Source organism: Danio rerio, chromosome 12 (assembly GCF_049306965.1).
Source record: "Danio rerio strain Tuebingen ecotype United States chromosome 12, GRCz12tu, whole genome shotgun sequence".
Classification (NCBI taxonomy): Eukaryota; Metazoa; Chordata; class Actinopteri; order Cypriniformes; family Danionidae; genus Danio; species Danio rerio.
In genome coordinates, this window is record NC_133187.1 from 25,024,324 (window position 1) to 25,047,023 (window position 22,700).

Below are 22,700 nucleotides of genomic sequence, written 5' to 3' on the forward strand. Positions count from 1 at the left end.
ATCTAAAGAATGTATTTGCTAAAGATGTGTAAGTTGTACAGAACACCGTTATTAGATATGGAGTATATATCATCGTAATAACAACACACACACGCACATTCATTGCTGTTCATCATGGTTAATTTTTAAAAGGTAAGAGTCCTCAGAACAACATCCCATAGAACACATTTAGTCCACCGACACAAGTGTTGTATTAAGAATGGTTATTTGTTTGTGACCTGTTGTTTACACTGTTTACTATGTTAATTACGTGCGAAAACGGCGTCTTTGTAGTAAAAAGTAAGTTGATGTCATAGCTTACAGCTTACAAATGAGATAAACTGAATAAAAAGTCAAAGTTATAGTTACTAAAATCTAAACAAAGCAGATGAGTGTTTTGAGGTTCTGCATTTGCTATCTGTCAGTCACTTTTAGCCAGTAACTTACTTTAGTAAACCTACTTAGTTTCCTTACTGCACCAGCTCTGCACAGCTGTACACTTAACGGTTTAAGAATGGCAAAGAGTAAAAGAGTTAAAAAAAAAAAAAAAAAAAATGGATCTTTGAAAGTTTTACTCTTACACTCATCAGAGAAATACTAATAGATCTCTGTGGCTCTGACACGCATGTGGGAATGGTGGGTGGGGAGAACCAGCTCATTTGCATTAAAGGCACAGGCAACAAAAACAGCTACGATGTACAAACAGCTAAAACTTACCAAATTTAAAAAGGTATTAATAAAAACCCTGATGGGTATTTTGAACTGAAACTTTAAAGAAACGTCCAGGAAACACAAAAGACTTATCTTAAATTTTGGAAAAGAGGTCAAATAGGTGCCTTTAACAGTTTTCTTTTTTGTTTGTTTTTTTTTTTTTTTTAGTTTTTTTTTTTTTTTTTTTACAACATGAAGTAGATGGAATGTTCATTTTTAACAACATGCATTTAAAAAAAGTGCAAAATAACGAAACAGTCTTTTAAAAATTAGTTCTCAAGGTAAACTACAATCAAGACATAAACAATAGGAATTTAATTAATTAATTTAAAAATTGTAAATAAAAAAAATCAATAATATGGCAGGCAAATTAAGTAATATTTTTATAAAGAGGGGTGTGAAGTTAAATAAACAAGTGTGAAGATAAATCGTGTTTTCTTTACAAGTGATTTTTTTTTATCACTGGTCTAAAAAAAATGTTAGTATTGAGCTTTTAGTCTACCAGGGTTATCATAGATGCCACAGAGGGTCCCAAGATCATCAACTTTTGTGAAGTAAATAGCATTGTTAAAGCAAATTGTGTTATCTGATGGATTTTAATGCTTAAAGGATTTGGGATTACTGTTTTACCATATTACCATTGACAATTATAAAAATATTATATAATAATGTAAGGATCAAAGTAAAAAAAAAATAAAATACACCTAATAAAAGATAAACTGGTGATGAAATGATCAAAAACGGTATCATGAAATGATCAAACAGAATCATTTATTACTCTATTCTGTCTGAACAAAAACTTTTGTGATACTGACTAATCTGAAGCATAACCTGGTTAGACATTTGGCCTTTTTTTAATTGTCATTTTAACTTATCAAAATATTCTTCATATTTCATAATAAACCTTTAGCACAGTAATTTTCATAGTCCGCTTAAGCTTCAGTAAATGTTTATCTATAAAACGTGATCCTTTTGAAAACAGACAAATCATTGTGTCACTAAACCACCTATTGGATAAAGCAGCTTGTTACTGTAAATGCGAGAGTGTTTTGCAAACAGCTGAGCTGTTGTCACGCTACTCACAAATGTTAAGTTACAGTGGCACTACTTTTAGTCAGACAGTGCCGAACACTGTTCTGCCAACCGCTGACCATCTGGACCCAGTCTGAGTTTAACAGTAAACATCCAACCTTATGTCCTATAAAAGGATCCACGTAAACTGACCATTATTGGCTGCCAGGCCAAATATACCGGACGGGATGTGAAAGAAAGCTGTGCCAAGCAGTGTTTCCTTTTCACACGCCTACACTTCCCAGCGGCCTCCAGAAAATAACAGCGTTCCTCAGACATCAATGGTGGCGCTAGTGTACAACAGGGCGGAGCGGAGAGTGGAAGGTCCTGCTTCTCAAATTCACAGCATTTATGGGTCAGCAGCAAAGGCCACTGAGAGCAGCTTTAATTACACAGGCTGTTAGGAAGGCAGCAAGGTCACCCAAACTGTCTGAATCCAACCAAACACGCAAAAACGCTTACGTTCACATGCACACAGACATCATGGTTTTCTGGAACAACATGGATATTCTTGGGAGCTCACAAAAAGAAACAAGGATAGCACAAGCAAACACACAAACATATGCCACAAAAGAGGCCGTGCGCATGGGAAATATGCTCCGTTGGCTCCACGTCTGGCTCCTGTTGGCCTCAAACTAGCCAAAAAGAGGACAAACTGGCAGAAACCAGGACCAGATAGATTTACAACAGGCCGCATTCTGAAAGGAACAGTAAAACTGCTTTCTTTGAATGTCTTGTTTGGATGGCTTCAAGAGTCAAGAGTGCAAAAAGATTCAAGCACACACTCATCTCGGTGAACTGTGCAGCAGGAAATGAAAACTGGATTTGACTTCTCTGTTTCGAATTCTGAGAGGGAATATATATGTCAAGCGAATACACGCTCATGAACGGGACCACCTCAGGGGTCAGTATTTCAGGTGAAGAACATGGTTCATGCCTGTCTGTGAGAAAAACAGTGAGTGAATGGAAAAATGAAAACACAGCTGCACTTTGCGGACTTCCATTCATTTTCTCTTTGATTTACCTCCTAAAACAGAAAAACTACATCCGCAGGGAGAAAGAGAGGCCCTCCTGAGCTGACAAATTACAGTAGAGAGAAATAGAGAGAGAACTAGCCGGCCACAAAACAGTCTTAGTTCTAGTGACTATCTTTGATCTGTTTTTGGTGTATTTGTGTGCCTTAACGGCCGATATGCTCTTTTGGCAGTTTGTGTTCACTGCAGGGTTTCATCGCCGTGTTCTCAGCTCCACCCTCCTAAACCACAACACCACATCAGAACTCTTGCCCAGATCTACTAGCATGTTCTGGACCATCTACTCCAATTACACACACACAAAGCCACACACTAAATGGTGTCTAGTCTGGTACATCAATACTGCACATTTACAATACATCTCATGCTTTACTAATTGCTTTTTGTCAAAGCACTATAACTCATGGTCCATTTTGCAATTTAAATGCTTGCAAATGCAACTGCGCAGCAGAGATTTGACAGACTTACTGTGTGTTCACACCAAAGGCGGTGAGAGCGTCAAAGGTTGCCCTGGCAACAACGCTGTCTGCCTTCAGCTCCGGCGGCGAGAGTGTCAAAATTCGCTACATTGATCTTGTATTTAAGAGGGCCGTTGCAGCATATCAGTTATATTCCCGCATAAAAACAAACATTTTTTTGTAAAAATGTTGCACACTAAATTAAATTCATTTAACATTGGAAGATCAAGTTGCATGTGGTGTGGCTTTGCTTTACCTAATTATCCAATATGTCCATGTGTCTGAAAAATTATTATTATTATATTAATATTACTTTATAAAAATTATTATTAATAGAAGACTTTTTTTGCGCGATAAAAGAAATATCGCTGTTAATCTATTCTCAAAGTTATGTTGGGAGCTGCGTCTATTCTGAGCAAGCTATGATGACTTTCACCTTGATATCTTTTACCTGAACGGTGAGCCGTCTGACAAAAAAAAAAAAAAAAAGGGGTCCTTCTGAATCAAATCAGCAGGATGCCCCTCTGGATCTTTCACTTACTTCGAAGACACTACTGACTCTGTTTACATGCATGGACATGTAATCTAGTTCTTTGCCTTAATAGACAATAATATAAGTAAGGTGTTTACGTGAAGTGCTTTCATGTAAGAGTTTCTTTTGTAATTTTGGGTGACTTTAACTGCATTTCAGCAGTTTCACTTGAACTCATGAACATTTCATTCATGCCCACATGACAAACTCAGGTATTTACTGGCAGCCGCATGTGTGGATCTTGTCGGAAAATATGGCAAAAAGTCCTACATGACGGTAATAGTTTGATTGCGGTGTTTACTTCAATAATGGCACTAATATATGCATACTCCACGCCTTAATTCCCTTTCTGTTTAGTTCAGTTATGACTTCAGTCAGATTAGGGTGATCAAAAATCACTGTTTGGATCTTTATTTAGGCCTAAAATTCTAAATTCATGTTTAACTGAACAAACAGTTAGTAAACACAAGTTCATTATTGAATAAAATTTATTTTCATCAGCAATTATCACAGTAAAACAGTTTCTTAAGCAGTTTGTGATGAAATTTGGAAACAGGAGACGAGCCCCTGTTCTAATGCGCCACCTGGCTTGAGAAACCCATTCTCAAGGACTTCTTATTTAGGTAGCACATTTTTTCTGAATGCCTTTAGCAAAATTCAAATGAGCCATTTTAATCTAGATTAATACCAAGATTACATAGAGATTAATCTAGATTAATCTAGACACACACACACACACACAGACACACACACACACACACACACACACACACACTGTATTCATTAAATATTCCATCTGACTCCACACTATTGAACATTACTGTATGTTTTGGCAAAAAAAATTGTCATTTGGTTTTAAGTGTTCATATGCTAATACTCTATTAGCATAAATTCTCTAATACTCTAATAGTGTTAGAGTTATTGGAGTTATATACCCCCCCACCCCCCCACCCCCTTTCTGGAGTCATGAAGTGCATGTCAACATGTGGACACACATGAGAGAAAAAATAAATAAAAAAAAAAAATCACCAAAAGCGAGCTTTTCTTATTCTGATCTAACTGCACAGTAGCCAAGTCCCCTCAACAGTAACCATCCCTCAACATGAGCATCTCTGGAGCCTAGAATCTGTTATTTTACTGCGATTAGAAACAACAGGAGGGAATGAGATCCTGAAGCAGCCATCTGAACACCTGTAGAAAAGATCTGGTCCAATCACACTCTGATTCCATGTGACAGTACACACATAATGTCAATATCAGAGATCAGTCACATCTGAGAGAGAGAGAGAAAAGGAAACTTAAAAGATCTTTTCTCCTTTGAAACTGCAGCCATTACACTAAAGGCACCTAAATGTTTTATGTATCATGTAAAAGACTTTCTACATTCCAACAAATGCACTGAATATTCAGAAGAACCATTTGCGTTCTGCTTGTAGACAGCGACAGATATCTTGATCCTCTGAAAAGGGGGACATAAAACACAAATAGATGAAATTCCCTCTCCCTCCACTTTTCCCCGTTCTCTTTTCTCTTGCATTTGGTAAAATGAAGTGGAAATTTTCATTCTGATGTAATTGGAAACAGGGAGCTATTCCAGTGGCAACAAATCCTTGTGTTACAGTTCTGCATCCCTGTGGCAGTAGAAAGAGAGAGAAAGAGATGGAAAAGAGGAGGATAAATGGCTGGAAATCGATAAAGTGCTCCCAAAGCGCTTGCTGCTGCCGCTACTAAGGTTCCTCTCTCTCTCTCTCTCATTGGTTCTGTCCTCTGCTCCCAGATGCTCGACATTCTTGACATCAGAACGGAAAAATTTACTGTTAGCCGAGAAGAAATTTAATATGACCATTCCTGTCATATCCCTCATTGCAGCCATATTCAGCCGGTGCTCTGCTGAAGCCATAAGAGAGACTCAGCACCTGAGCGATAAACAATATGGAGCTCAATGTGGATCTCGTTACGGACAATGGCATCATTACACCATACACTTGTTTCGGAGCAGCACTGATGGAAGTAAGCGGATTCGCATACACGCTAATCAAAAAACAATTGGCGTTTGGAGTAGAAAACCTGCAGAGATAGTTTGATGCATAAAACCTGTCAAACTCGCAGGCATTCGTCTTCATTAGAGGAAGCTTATCTGCTAAAGAACTTCTGTCCTAACAGTTTCCCATGTGTCCCCTTTTGTCTCTCTCTCGGGCTAACTGGTGCTCTTATCTTTTTAGTGACGCCTTGGGGAGAGTTATCGTAATTGGATGAGCAGACAGGCCCAGAATAACACTGTAAAACTTCATACGGCTCATAAAAAGATAGTAGGGGGCTACGATGCTCCAATCAAAGGGCACATTCAGAGTGATCAGGCTAACAGACTGTGTGGAAGGCAGGTGGAAGAGCAGCTCTCAAAACAATGATCTTTCCTTTTACTGGAGACAAACTAAAAGAGAACAATCACTCATGTTTCTGAAACCTAATATCATAACAATGATATTATTAAGAAGCTTGAAAAGATTAAGAAAAAACATTTGTGAAATATAAAGATTATTTATTGTAAAACTAAGACAAAATATACTGTAAGTCATTAAATAAATGATTAAAACATTATATACTGAATAATAATGTTACCATAATTTGAATTAATTAACAAAAGATTGAATTAACTACTGAATTAATAAATTCAATAACTAATGACTAAATGAATGAATGAACTAACAATTGAATTAAATATAAAAACTATTTACAGTATATCTTTGTAAAATTATAAAGACAAAATATAATAATATAAAGGGAAATAAAGCCATTAAATGAATGGTTAAACCATTAAATATTAAATAAACCATAATTTGAATGAATTAACAAACAAATAACAAACAAATAAAAAATTTAAATAAACGAATAAACAAATTAAATAATTATTTAACTTACGAATTAATAAACTAACAAATAAATCAATGAAAAAACAAACGAATCAATTAAAAAATGAACAAACGAATCAATAAACAAACAAACAAAACAAACGATAGATCAAAAACAAAACAAACGAATGAATGAAACAAACTATTGCATTAATGAACAAATAAACGAACAAACAAACAAACGGCTGAATGAACAAACAAAACTAATTGTCTATAGTGTACGAGTGTGAATGGAAGTGTATGGGTGCAACTGGAAAGGAATCCGCTGCGTAAAACACATGCTGGATAAGTTGGCGGTTCATTCCGCTGTGGTGACCCCAGATTAATAAAGGGGCTAAACCAAAAAGAAAATGAATGAATGAACAAACAAAACAAACAAATGACTGGATAAATTAACAAAACCAAACTAATGAACAAACAAAGGAATGAACAAACAAATGAAAAAATAAACAAACAAACAAACAAACAAACAAACGAATTAACAAACAAATGAATAAAAGAACAACAAACAAATGAATAAACAAACAAACTAATGAACAAACAAATGAATGAATGAACAAATAACAAAAACAAATGAACATACAAACAAATGAATGAATGAACAAACAAACGAACGAACAAACAAAAACCAACAAGTGAATGAATGAATGTAAAAACAAACAAATCAACAAACAAACGAATGAATGAACAAACAAAAACCAACAAATGAATGAATGAATGTAAAAACAAACAAATCAATGAACAAACGAATGAATGAACAAACAAAAACCAACAAATGAATGAATGAATGAATGAAAAAACAAACAAATGAATGAACAAACAAAAACCAACAAATGAATGAATGAATGAATGAACGAACGAACGAACGAACAAACAAACAAACAAAAACAACTGAATGAATGAACAAACAAACAAAAAAACAAATGAACAAAAAACAAATGAATAAAGCAACAAAGAAACAAATAAAAAAAGAAACAAATGAACGAAACAACAAACAAAACCAAACAAATTAATAAACATACAAACAAATGAAACGAAACAATTCAATGAACAACAAACATAAACAAACAAACAAACTAATTGGGACTAATTAGAAAATAAGACAAGATCAGATGGTAACTTTTAATTTCGATGATTAAATAATTATTTTTTATTAATTTATTTTCATTTAAAATTTAAATAATTATTTATTTTTTTCTCCTCACTACCTCAAATCAAGAAAATAAAAGGGAAAAAATAAAGAAAAGAATAGGCTTCTTAATAGTGTATTTTCGGTAATCTATGTGTGTGAACAAGCTGAAGTGCACAAGATGATTGAGTTTGCAGTTGATGCAAGAGGAATTACAGTAATTTATCATATGACATCAACACCAGACCCACTCTCTCTCACACACACACATACACATTTTACAGGTAGTGGGTGGAAGGCTCTGTCAGCCCAAGGACACCCAAGGGGAGTGAAATCAAATGCCACCAGGAAGCAAAACACCCACACGAACAACAGGATACATATGATGGAGTAAAAGAACAGCCTTTACATCCACACAGATGAATGAGGTACAGAACAGACACTATGTGATGGAGAGTTTCAGTCAGAGAGAAACATAAGGGGGGTGAAAAGACTTAGAGGAGCCAGAAACAAGCGAATAATTTAATGGCGATCATTCTTGATCAACTTTATAGTAGGCTTTGGTGATTAAATCACAATTTCCTGAGTTATGAACAGGACATTTAGTGTCCGTGTGTGCATGTGGTTTATTTGAGGTGTCCAACAACAGCATAACAGCCAAAAGTGATGGCAAAATGTTTAGGGCACACAAGCCCTTGACATGAGGAATGAAATAGTTGCAATATATCAGATCCAAAGTGGCTTACTGGGCTTTCAAAGTGTTCATTAAAAACCTGTTGGGCAAGACAGGAACGCGTACAGCAGACGTAACCCAACCATACCACATGTCTCCCAGCAACCTTACAGTCGTCCATCAGATTTTTATATCCCACTATAGGCATTACTTTCTAATAGATTACATTCACTTCGTAATCCCTTTTTTATAAAGGAAATGAGAGCAAGAGTGAGGGATGTGGACAGGAGGGGAAATGAGAAAGAGACACGCTGAATTGAGCAGAAAGATAAAGAAAAACACTTTCTCTAAAACAGCCTGGGTTTTAAAGAAAGCAATACTTTTCTTTAGAATGGATGCTGTAAATTTGCATCTGTAGCCATTGCTCTGGGTTTTCTTTTCTGCAATTGGTTGCAGGCTCTGACTTTGCCAACGTTTTTGGATTTTGAAATGTCTGACAAGTGACCCATTTCATTTGATGATTGGTGGCCTGCTTCTGTCAGTGCAGCGTGGATCATCCTTTACGATAACTTCAGATGTATTATGTGACACTGAAGACTGGAGTAATGGCTGCTGAAAACTCAGCTTTGTCATCACAGGAATTAATTAAAATGTCCAAACAGAAGAAAAGTCACTCAGAGGTCTACGAAGGACAAAATGTGCAAGTAAAAGAAAAAAAAACTGTTCTAAAACATCATATTAATTTTTCTTTGGCCAATTTCATGAACACAGATTTTCCGTAACTATGCTAATTCAATTCTTTCCTGACTTGAACGCTTTATTTCAATTAACAGAATTTAATCAATACTCAATGCTAAACTTAGTTTTTAAAGTAAATTATTAGAAACTGCATTCATTTTAATGCTTCATTTGTGTGTGTGTGTGGGGGGGGGGGGGGGTTGTTGGGGGGGGTCACAGTGAAAAAAGAATATGAACAAATATACAGTACATACAAACACAACTATAATCCACTTAATCATAGATATTATATAATTAAATTGAATAGCAAGGCTCAGAAGAAGCAAAACAAATGAATAAACAAATAATAATGATATTAATAATAATAATAGTAATAATAATAATAATAATGAGTATATGATCCATAATAGGACTAAACAATATATCATCTGAGCACTGATATTGCAATGTGTGTATCCACAATAGTGCACCAATATTGCAATGTGTGTATCTGCAATAGCCACATCACAGTATTAGATTATATATTAAACACACAAAAAAAGAAAACACAGGAATTTTTGTATTATTGTATAAAATTAATTATACAATGATGATCTTGTTATTTTAAGTTAGATCGTTAATTTTTTTGCATTTGATTATTGTTAAGACCATAAAGGACTATTTATTTAACTTTTATTATTTGTTATATTTTATGCAGATCCACTTCATAGAAAAAGACTTAAATCACCCCAGTCAAATTAAATAATTGAAATCTTTCCTAATAGAGCTATTTAAATCACCTGGTGAAATTGTATTCATATCGCAACAGAACAAAATATCGCAATATCAGATTTTTCCCAATAACGTGCAAACCTTTTCCACAGGCCACAATAACCAAAAATGAATAGTTAAGTCATTTTAATTCTGAAGCCTTTCCAACAGACAGAACCCCTATTAACTAATAATAATAATAATAGACATCGGGAAATAATAGGGTGACACAGTGGCTAAATGGTTAGCACTGTCGCCTAAAAGCAAGGTCGCTGGTTCAAGTCTCGGCTGGGTCGGTTGTCATTTCTGTGTGGAATTTGCATGTTCTCCCCGTGTTGGTGTGGGTTTCCTCCAAGTGCTCTGGGTTCCCTCACAGTCCAAAGACTTGCGCTATAGGTCGATTGAATAAACTGTGCGTCTGTATAAATGAATAAAATGTGTGTGTGTGTGTGTGTGTGTGTGTGTGTGTGTGTGTGTGTGTGTGTGTGTGAGAGAGAGAGAGAATGTGAGTGTATAAGTGTTTCTCAGTACTGGGAAATGTAATATGTTGTTAAATATGTTGGCGGTTCATTCCGCTGTGGTGACCCCTGATTAATAAAAGGACTAAACCGAAGGAAAGTTAATTAATGAATTAATTAATTAAATTGGATTAAATATTTCCATTTCAATGGGTTGCAAAGTGGCAATTTCTGCCATTAAGATGCTAATTTGGGCCTAGAATAAATTAGTCTAAATGTAAATAAGTGTCAAATCTATTCATTTATTTTTTTTATTTATTTGTTTTGCAAAATTGAAGTTGTTTGCATTAAGGTATTTTTTTATTTATTTATTTATTTATTTATTTATTTATTTATTTATTTATTTATTTATTTATTTATTTATTTATTTATTAATTATTATAATTACTATTATTATTAATTTTATTTTGCATTAAAAGATGTGCATTTTAAACATTCTATGGAAAAAATTTACCTAAAGGTGCAAAGGGGCAAATTATAATAATAAAACTGTTTTATAAATGCATTTTACAAAAAGTAAAAAACAATTAAACTTGATAGTTTACTAACCTCAAACTTTGCATTAGGTCATATACAGTACACATATAGGCAATAGACCTAACGGTTTTATAAAGAAGGTGTTCAAAAAACTTTTTAAAACGTTTTAAATCAGTTACCCATCTCACTGCCGGATCTGGAGGAGAGGGCCGGCATGATGACAGAAGATCTGCTTCCTCTAAACTTCACACGTGTAACAACCCAGCAATGTTGGGGATGGACGACTCGACCCCAGGAAGAGTCTGTAAACCCTTGGTTATGTCATTGGCAAATCTACAAAAAAAAAAAAATAAATGCATTCATTAAAAAAAAGTTCTTATTCGAGCACACATACACAGATTCAAACAGGACAAGCCCTTCAAACAGAGCTCACTTTGTAATATCTAATGAGGAGTTCAAACGGAGGAAGATGCAAGGCAAAGGAACAGAAAAAGAAATGAGGAAACAGAATGAAAGAGACAGAGATGCATTAGGCCTGAATGTTCCCCGAATCAATTCCAATTTATGTTTTATTCCATCCAGGGCCTTGTGCCTGCCCGGATCCGTGCCGCGGCACCGAAAGCACCTGAAACCTTTATGTCACCCCAAAGACCTGTAACCGGTGGCCTGAAAGAACAAATGAAAAACTGAGAGATGGAAAGAGGAAGGTGGGGGCAACCATACTTGCTCTATATAGATCACACAGTATCAGGTTTGTGGAGCAAGAATCCAAAGGAAGAGAGAGAGAGAGACAGAAAAGAGAGAGAGATGATTGCAATGAAAGGTATGCTGGAGATTCAATCATATGCTGCTATCTGATAATACTAAAGAACACTGCTGCCATCTAGTGGTGCCATTTCAGCCAACAACAACATACAAGCTGCAGCCATTATGTGAATCTTCAGAGAAAATTCCATTTACGAAGAAAAATTAAAAACTCTTATCAAAATTATTACTTGCATGTATTGTGCGTGTGTAGTGTGTATATATATATATAAATATATACATATTTATACACACACCAGAGTTTCTGCAGGTTTCAGACTCACACTGGGCTAAACACTAAAGAATTTAAGGAAAAAGATTTTTCACCAAGCTAAAAAATTTTTTATTTGTTTTGTTTCTTAGCAACATATTTTAAACAGTCTCAAAACAAGAAAACGCTAGTTGTATACACCTTTTTTTCCAACATGCGCTTTCTTTAAAATAAAATTAAAAAATGGACAAATGTATGCACAACAGTCCATGTCCAGGTTAGTATCCTCAAACTAAATACGTGGAGAACTTTTAACAAATTTTATCATGCACACCGCATTCCACAGAAACAGCAGCATGAATAATCGTTCAGATGTAAATGGAAAAATACTTACTCTATATAACAATATGGTTTAAATACATAAAACCTTTGTTTAAAGTTTTATTAAAATGGATGCAGAAGTATGCAGAAGGACTTTCAATTTTGCAGTAACCTGAGTGAAGCACTGGTGAACTGCATGCAGTTATAAAATTGGCACGTTTAAGGTCTGTTTTCTTTAAAAATCAATGATCTTCACTGCCTGATTGATATTCGATTTAAGGTTGGTCTCATTTTGTATAAGCAGCATTCCATTAAATGACATTTTCCCACAGCATGTTTTATGAACATTTATTTTACTCCAGTATTTTCAATAGAGTTTCTTCGCTAGCCTGCTGATCATGCTGCATAAATAGGTTTTTATCTTGTTTTACACTTGAACAACCAAGACTGCATTTACACTGCAGATCTTGATGGTTAAATCCGATTATGTGACTATATCTGATTTTTTTGACAACCCACTTACATCATCTTTTTAACATGACTTTTATCCAATTGACTGCATTTACACTGGAGACAGCAAAGATGCAATGACTAGGTAAAAAAGTGGCCGCTGACTGACAGCTGATAATAAAAGATTTCTTCATTCCTATATTTAATCTGTTCGCAGGGTTAACTTTTTTTTTTTTATTCTTTTTGACAGGTTGTTTTACTATAAATTATGGAAGAAAAGTAATCAGACAGGTGAAAATCCAAACTACCTGCTTACATGAGAACACAGATCCAATTCATACTGGATACATTTTCATATACTGCAAGAAAAAGCCCTGAATATGATATGAAAAAATCAGAATCCATGCGATTTTTTCTGCTTATGCCAAGTTCAGACGGCATGGTTTTAGCCCCAATTTTGATTCACCAACAGGTTTTGAGAAATCAGCGACAAATGCCTGAAATCACAGGCATATCGGTGCTCGTTCACGTGAGTGACAATCATGCAATGTGAACTTTCAAAAATGCGATATGAGAGAATCGCCGATTAGTCGCCGACACCCATGAGATATTTGACATGCTAAATATGTGGACCTGTCTGTCATTCAAATCATGCCGTGTGAAATGTTTTCTGATTGAAAACAACATCGGCAATCACCTACAACCAATGAGAGAGCAAAATCCACTAGCATGGGTATCTTCAGGCCAGCGGGGGGTTGGGGGAGAAGTTAAAAATGCTCATTTTCAGTTTATTTGAAATGGAGGAAAAACTAGTGTAAATTTGACAGGAGCACCATGTCTGTTCTGAGTCATTTAAACAATATCACATCCGGGTCGAAAAGTGAAAAAAAAGTTGAGGAGAAATAGCCAGGTAAGCAAAATAAGTACATTTTCGAAAGCTAAAGCCTTCTTTTTTCATTATGTAGTTAATAACAAAAGACATACTATGTGACCTTGCATTGTTTCCATGTTACTTCTCGCGTTTGTTTGGTTGTGAGATGTAGTTGGGACAAAGTTGTTGGCGATTCTTCCTATTTTAAAGTCATCCAGTGTCGCCAATTCATTTTTCTGTGCTGACAGAAGAGGCACCGACAGAACTTTTAGAAAAAATATGCAGTCTGAACTCGACTTTACACGTACATGGTTCGTATCCTTAAAAAAAAAAAAAAAAAAAAAGTCACATTACCGTTTACTGGAAGTTTATTGGTATGGGAAGAAACCCAACTGTGCATATATACCCTATTGGGTGGTTCTCTGCCCAATTGGATAGCTTTACATGGACATGGGAAATTTAACAGCAGTTTAAAATGATTTTAGAGCTACAACACATTATTTATTTTAATATTAACTTTAAGGCTTTTGTTTTTGAAATTTAAGACTTTAAGAACCGACAGGCACCCTGACACACACACACACACACACACACACACACACACACACACACACACACACACGTGGTCAGATTGATGTATTTTGTTCTGTCATTAGTAATTCTATCCTGCTGTCCATTTCCTCTCTTTTCTCTTTTCTAATTCTTCTGTCGGTCTCTGTGTCCGCCTCTAGTCCTGTAACTGACTCATGGCAGTCGTGTTGTTATTAAACGCATGGCGTGTCATTGGTGTGCACATGCTGTTTTAAGAGCACACACACTATGCTATTTCAGCATGTACGAGTGTGTTTATGTGTCTGTAAACTTCATTCAGTGAAGAAGAAAAAAAATGTAGTCTTCCAGTCAGTAAAAGATTTTGACTAATATATCGTGCTGCCTCTGGAAGAATGAACAAACCAGCGACACTTTTGAAATCATATGCACAATTAAAAGTAAGATTTCATTGACGGATGCAGGGCAAACAGAACCAGGTGTTGAATTAAGACACATTTTTAATTAAAAAAGGAACTTTTTTTACCAAGTTTACCAATTTCAAAAATATTTCCAACTAAAATTACACTATCATGACGACACAGTTCCAAAAAGTAAATAGGAATAAATTTTTGTCATCCACCAAACTAAACTGACAGAAGAGACATCATAAACTCATATTAAAACCCTACTAAAAGGGTGTCATTTTGAATAATTACCAAAATAAAAAGTCACAATACAAGTTGACAAAAAATCCTTTAAATCTTGACATTATACAGATTTATGTAGAAATTAAACAATACTGGGCAATGCAGTGGCGCAGTAGGTAGTGCTGTCACCTCACAGCAAGAAGGTCGCTGGTTCGAATCTTGGCTCAGTTGGCGTTTCTGTGCGGAGTTTGCATGTTCTCCCTGCATTTGCGTGGGTTTCCTCCGGGTGCTCCGGTTTCCCCCACAGTCCAAAGACATGCAGTACAGGTGAATTGGGTAGGCTAAATTGTCCGTAGTGTGTGTGTGTGTGTGTGTGTGTGTGTGTGTGTGTGTGTGTGTGTGTGTGTGTGTGTGTGTGTGTGAGAGAATGTTTCCCAGAGACTTTCTTTTGTTTGGTCGGGGGGCGATAAATACTTTTAAAAATCGAATCTACAGGAAAAAATGAAATTCTAATAAATAAAACAAAAATAAACAATGACAAGTGAATTTATTTTTCTAACACAAATGATGTTGACTGTGCTTGTACTGAATTTAGAAAAATCCTTTAATTTATTCTGTACATGATAAAAAAAGGAAAGTGAGCTATTTATTGCTGCAATGCTGACTCAAAATAGAAAAGGTTGACTAAAGCGCTGCAGTTTTAAGTCACACAGACCACAAGATAAATGTGCAGACATGTGCGTTTTATTTTTTAAAAATGGAGTAATTAGAGATCATTTAATCATGCTCTAATATAGTATGAAGCTTCACTGCTTCATAGAGAATATCGTAATTAATTAACATGGCAACAAATTATTGAATCTGCAGGTGCACCAATACAGAAGTTATAGATTAATTCATCATGAGAACTGCAGCATATTAGAGGTACTTTAAAAGGCCTAAGATTTGGTGTATTGGTAAAATGAATTATGACTGCTGGAGAGACTTGTGCATTGTCTGTAGTATAATAAGAGCAGGTATGGGCTAAATTCAGCCATGCTGACTCAATGCTTACATTTGTATTGCTAATCTATCACTTGACCAGACCTACACAGTATATGACTGTATCTACAGAACTTTGTGGGATGTATAGGTGACATTAATAAGAACACACACCAATAGAAACACATAAAAAAGAAAGAAAATAGTGTTATTTTAAGCTTCAACGCATCCAGCAAATCTGCTGCCATGAAGGTCATGAAGGCCTGGTAGGGCTTCAACCATAAAACACACATACCTGTTTTATATGGAAAACTACAAAACGCTCCCCTGACTTCATACAAAAAAACTTTGGGAAAACAATAAATTGCCACATGCCAGAAACAAACTATATGGCTGACTGACTCTATGACTGTGTGTCTGCTAAAAGCATAATAAAGTGAAGTCAGTTGGCTTTGAGCTTATCTGCAGTTGTGTCAGGCTCAATGGAAGTTAACTAGAGCACCCCTGGTTGGAAGCACCATTATTCAGGCTAAAAGCACTTTTTTTATTGGCACATATCAAAAAGTTCTGAAAACACCAACTGGCCAGAGTGTTTATACTCTTTTAGGCTGGTTTACTTACAATTACACAAAGCTATGGGACAGTAGAAAGAGCTTTAACAGCAACAACAACAAAACATTTCAGCTTGGATGGGTGTAAAAATGTGATTTCTCATTTACAGTTTCCACACGGTGCACTTACAATTCACAACGTATCACCTGCACATATATTCACAAAACCACACCCATAAACCGGTGAAACAAGATTTACCAGTTCACGCAGGACGATAGGATAAAAACAAACAGACACAAACAGACATTAAAAATGAGGGAAAAGGACACAAAAAAATTTTGGGTTCCATACAATTCCTTCATGTTGTCCCATCGCAAATTAGGTTGACTTAACCACTTTTACAAATTTAAGTGGATTAAACATAAAAGTCCCCAAAACAATTGTGTGGTTTCAACTCATTTTAAGTAAGTAGTTTAAACAAGCAGCGAAAGTCAATTAAAAAAATGCTGTAATCCACACAATTGATTAGTGTTGAGACAACATGAAGGAATTAAGGTGAATTTCTAGAAAACTAATAAAGTGGATTGAACAAAAAATGAATATGTTTTTTTTATTTTTATTAAAAATTATTTAATTTCAGCTCATATTAAAAAAAGGTTTGAGCAAACAGCAAATGACTTTTGATAGAAAATAAATTTAATGTATATTAAAAGACATTTTAAAGAAACTCGCATTAAAATGCAAATACATTTGCTACGGAGGCAAGTAAAGGCCTAAAATTAAAACTCACCAAATGCTACACAGAGTAAAAATGTACATTGGAGAACATGTGACAGTCTACAATACCGATCAAAAGTTTGGGATGAGTAGGATTTTTAGATGTTTTAAAATAAGCTTATTCTGCTCACCAAGGCTGCATTTATTTCATTAAAAACAGTACAAATTGTAAAATTATTGCACTATAAAATAACTGTTCAAAAGTGGTTTATAATTTAATTTAATTATTTATTCCAGTGATTTAAATCCTGGAATAAATATTCCATATAATAAATATACCATATAATTTTTTTGATCCTTCAGAAATCACTCTAATATTAATTATTGATGTTGCTATTATTATTATTATTTTTATTATTATTATTAATAATATTAGTAATGATAATATCAATAAATGCAATAATGACTGGATTAATTATTTTATTCGAAACTACATACAATAAGAAATAAATAAATATTTAATATGTAATTAACAATTGAACAATGGTTTTTTTTTTTTTTTACATTTAATAATGCAACCTTGATTAACAGAATTCTTTTTTAAAAAAGCATGAAAAAAAAAAAAAAAAAAAAAAAAAAACGACCCCAAACTTCTGGCCGGTAGTTTAATGTAATTTATATGTAACATCCACAATTTATCCACGTGGGACGACGCAATGGCGCAGCAGGTAGTGTTGTCGCTTCACAGCAAGAAGGTCGCTGGTTCAAGCCTTGTAATAAAGGGACTAAGCCGACAAGAAAATAAATTTCTCCACGTAAGCAAATCATGGTTTTCAATCATTTCTGTTCACAGTTACCTATAACATTCAATCATCTTCGTCGGCTTAGTCTCTGATTTATAAGAGATCGCAACAATGGAATGAACTGCCTCACCTATAACATGCATTTGAAAATGCCTCATGTGCCAAAAACTGCACTGAAAAAATAAGTTATTATAGTTAAGTGGTTGTGAACTATTTATTTGGGCTAAATTTAAACAAACACATTAAGTTGAACATTACAACATTTAATTTGTTAATTTGTAAATTCAACCCAAATAAATAGTTTGCAACAACTTTGCAGACATCATTTTTTCAGTGTGTCCTAGGTTTTAATAAAAAAGTCACAAATGTGTTTTTAACAAAAGAGAAGCTTTTTAATACTTTAAAATACTTGTATTATTGTTGTAATTAAATTGAATAGATGCTGTAAACAAATACATTCAAAATAGTATAATATTAAATCATCAATTATTCTAAATTATATTATTTTATAAAACAAAGCATACGTTTGTTTAATGTTTAAGTCCTGTAATAGAAAGATACATTTCTGCACGTTGTAACCAGCAGGTGGAGATGCAACATAAAGCTACACTTGCTCACCATCCACTCAAACACACAAATATGCAAGACAGTTGAAGAGACGTTAGTAAGGAATTATCATCAACACAAAACCTTGGAATGTCACGTAAAAAGTCAAAACCTTGATACAGGGAGTATGTTTAAAATCATGTTTTTTTCCAAACCACAGCACTTCAGTTATTCAATAAACAAACATTAAAAGGTTATGCAAAGTCGAATGGAGAAATGGTTCAATAGTTCCAGTTAGCTCAAAGTTCATTTTTACTGAACTGTGTGTGTGTGTGTGTGTGTGTGTGTGTGTGTGTGTGTGTGTGTGTGTGTGTGTGTGTGTGTGTGTGTGCGCGCATGCATATATATGTGTGTGATATCAGGACACAAGTGTATAAATAACCCATGTATGATATTTTTTAAACATCTCTATTTTTTTGTTTTCAGAAAGTGAAAATGCGATAGAAAACAGTTTGTAAAGTAAAAAATTAATGGCGACTTATGGAATGTTGCCTCGATTCACAAAAACAAACGTTTGTGAGTGTGTGTGTGCGTGTATGTGTGTGAGAATGTGCCATCAAAGGTGTATCTGAGGTTTGGAGCATTGTATGGGTCATTATGGTGATGACTGGCAGCATTTGTGTGAGAACAACAGGCCCATTCCTTCAATGAGAGATTGGGTGTGTATTGTATGTGAGCTTCTCTATGGGCCCTCAGAGGCTGTGTGGAGTCATTAGGAGATGAATGATTTATTTAGGGCTCCGTTTAGAGGACAGCTTCCATAGGCACTCTGCCACCCCACCACACATCACTGCTCACTCCATTCATTCTGTGGACTGACAGACATGCGAGGAAAATGTACACCATCTGAACTCATTCTTAAAGCAAACACACTTGGAGGGAGTTAGCAAATGATTAAAAGTGAAGCTATGTTTATATTTTGATTCTCCACTTTGATAACTTCAAATCTAAGGCCAATAGAAACACGCTGCACAACGTATTATCTGTATAGTTACCATCAGTGTTGGGTAAGTTACTTTAAAAAAAAGTAATAGATTACAAATTACTGACAAATCCTGGAAAATTGTAACCTGATTACATTACTAATAATGTAAAAAATAATCAGATTACTAGTTACATTACATTTAAGTTACTTTTAAAACTTTTAAAATGTACCTATAAAATACAAAATAAACTGCAGCTCTTTCAGTAATTTAATATTCATTGAGAAACATTACAATGGGTTGATCACAGCAGCTTAACATACTTAAAAAGACTTAAAGAGTCCGCCCAAAATATATATATAAAGAATTGTTGAACACAAAAGACATGATGAAAACTGGATACTTGTAACTAGTGACATCCATAGTATGAAAAAGCACTGCAGTGTTTGGGTGTTCTGTGTTTGTCTGAGGTAATTAGTCTACCGAAACGTGTATAGTCAATACAAATCATGAAGCTGATCGATCAGTTCTTGTCGCATAACTCGTGGTTTTCAACTGAAAAATGTGAGCGTGCACAATATACACTCCGAATATATGTGCGCAAGCCATGTGCTTCAATTGGAAATAACAAACTCGCACTCGCAAAAGACGCGATATGTGAATGACCCCATAAGCAGCTACGCTTCTCTTCACATTTAGAAGATACCTTAACTCCCGTTCCTGCACAAAAAAACTATTTAGCCTGTTTAGGTGGAGTATCTCTATGTTTTTGGATGCCGATGTCCTTGGTGACGAGTCTTCTGCTTTCTATTCAAATGCTTGAACAAGTTGACGGCAGAGTTAAAAGCAGTCCAAAGTTCTTTAGAGATCGGACATAGACTGCATTTCACAGCAATACTTTTGTTTTTACTCTCAATGATATCTAAGCAATGTCTGTATTTCCACTTGAAACAACCACTTTCGACAGCTTCAGCTCGTCTTCTCCAGCAATTTAAAAGCGGATGCTTATTAACTGACGTTGCAGCTGAAATTGTTATTTAAAAGAAGCATTTTGTCTTACAAAAACTATATTTGTAACTCAACTAATGCAATTACATTGACTTTATTAACTGTAATCAAATGACACAAATTTAAAATGTAATTCATTACATTACTGCGTTCCCCAAAAATGTAATTAGACTACAGTAATGTGTTACTGTGGAACTAGGGTTGTAACGGTATGAATTTTTTACGGTATGATAATCGTCTAAAACAATACCACGGTTTGACGGTTTCACGGTATACGGTATTAAATAGTAATTCTCATAGCAAAGACCCTGAAAAGAATAAGAACACGTTTTCTGACTGAACAAAGGTTTTATTTCAACAAACTTTTGAAAGAACCATTTTAATAGAACTATAGAAGTCTTTTATAAAAATAAACTGAAAAATCTCCCATTTTAATAAATTAAATTAGAAGGAATAAACAAGCAGGGTCTTTTAAGATTAGACAAAAATAAACTTAAACTGTCCTTCCTTATAAGCAGGATAAATGGGAGACCAAAAGTGCAATACCAAGTTTATGGCTGTAAACATGTATTTAAAGCGTTGTTTTTTTCAGTCTAGGTTGTGATGAAGAAATGTAAGCATGAGATTTTCAGGACCTTATCTTGACCGCTGAGGTGAGAGAATGTGTCCACTTGTACAATGAACAAATAAAAAAATAATAAATAATGTGTCAAAGTCCAAATAAACATGGTGCAAATCCTCAGTAAAAAAAATAGATATAAATATTTACTATACTATAAATAGTTACATAACGAAACTAGATTCAATATGGAACATCCTTAGGTTTTATGTGCCAGCATGGATATGGTTGTCTGTGGAAATGGATTTGGATGTGGTTGTATGCAATGCAGACAAACAGCTGCACCTTCATTTGTGTCTTTTGAAAACAGCAAGAGCAGCAGTTCGTCTTTGCTGTGTCACTGTTTTGTCATGTTTCTGTGCTGCTGTGCATGCAAAAGTACTTAGTATGAGAATTATTTCATGCAAAACTTTTTTTTTTGCGTTTTATTTAGCCGCGCAGAAATGTATGCCTATCTCTCATTCCGTGTTGTTCAAAAAGCTCAGTGTTGGTCCACAAACAAAAGTGAAACCTATGCTTATTGGTTGTGATATAGCGAGTTTGAACCAATCTGGGCATGGAGGAGGGACAATGCATCAATATATCATGTCTGGTTTGTCCGGAGACACAGTGACGAGCGTTTCTTTGTCAAATCAGCGTTGTCAAATTTTGATGACGTAACCGCACTGATTCCGGAGCCTCTGAAAGTCCGCGAATGTTACAGCACTGGAAAGATGAGATTCTCTTCTTTATGCCAATCTTTGAATTGTATGAATCGGATCAGCGGATCAAAAGTTATTAAACATTTAAGAGCAATACTTATTTTTAGCCGCGGGCGGCTGTCTCGGTCTTTAAGGGTTAAAACCGTTGATATGCAATTGTTCATGGTATGATAATCGTGCACGTTCAAATCGTGGTAAACCGTCATACCGGTATATTGTTACAACCCTATGTGGAACGCGTTACACCCAACTCTGATTACCATCACGAGCATGCAATGTAATGCTGTACACCTGAATGCTAGTGTACTTATGTTTAGAGACATTTTATAAACAATGCTATGCTACTGTTCAAAATTTAGTTTTGATCTTTTCTTAAAGAGGTCTCTTCTACTCATCGGCACAGATCGCAAATTGATCATAAATCATGTCGTAGATATACTTAACTAAAACTAGTATTCTACAATTTACATAACTGACTTAAAAAATCATCGTAGTCTGACAGTACAGTAGTTCTCAATTGTTGAATACTAAATCTTTAACAGCTTGTGTGTTATCACATTCTCCTTTAAAATACATTTATTAGAAACTGAATAAACAGTAGCTTTACCATTCGTATAAGCCAAATATTAATTAAATTCGGTTTACTCATCCTTAATTTTGATTGGCCATTCCTATAATTCTGACATCTTTGAGCATTGTTAGAGCAAACGGCAAAGCCCAATTTCTCCATTCTTCGGTCACGTGATCCTACAAAATAAGGATACTAAAGTACAAACATACTAATCTAATGCTCAAAAAAGTCATTATTCAGATTAAAAATAGCTTTTTAGACATGAATGGAAAGGTTCAACAGAACAGCATTAATACTTTTTTGTAATTAAAAAGTTTTTGTATTTTCTAATAATTAAAGCATCCCTTCTGAATAAAAGCCCTGAATTACTTAACAGAAATAGTAAAGATCTCAGACTTTTGAAAT

At 34.7% G+C, this 22,700-nt stretch overlaps 1 protein-coding gene across 14 annotated transcripts in view; it reads right to left on the reverse strand.

Moving 5' to 3' along the window:
- Window positions 1–22,700, reverse strand: part of mpp7a (MAGUK p55 scaffold protein 7a) — a 207,739-nt gene that overhangs the window by 150,918 nt on the left and 34,121 nt on the right. For 13 of the 14 annotated variants that reach the window (XR_012387476.1, XR_012387475.1, XR_011017326.2 and 10 more), the window contains exon 2: window positions 11,159–11,312. Coding sequence is in view for 6 of the 14 variants with exons in the window: in XM_073917350.1 (XP_073773451.1) it covers window positions 11,159–11,195 (37 nt within the window). In the remaining 8 variants the exon portion in view is untranslated. 14 annotated transcript variants of the gene reach the window in all.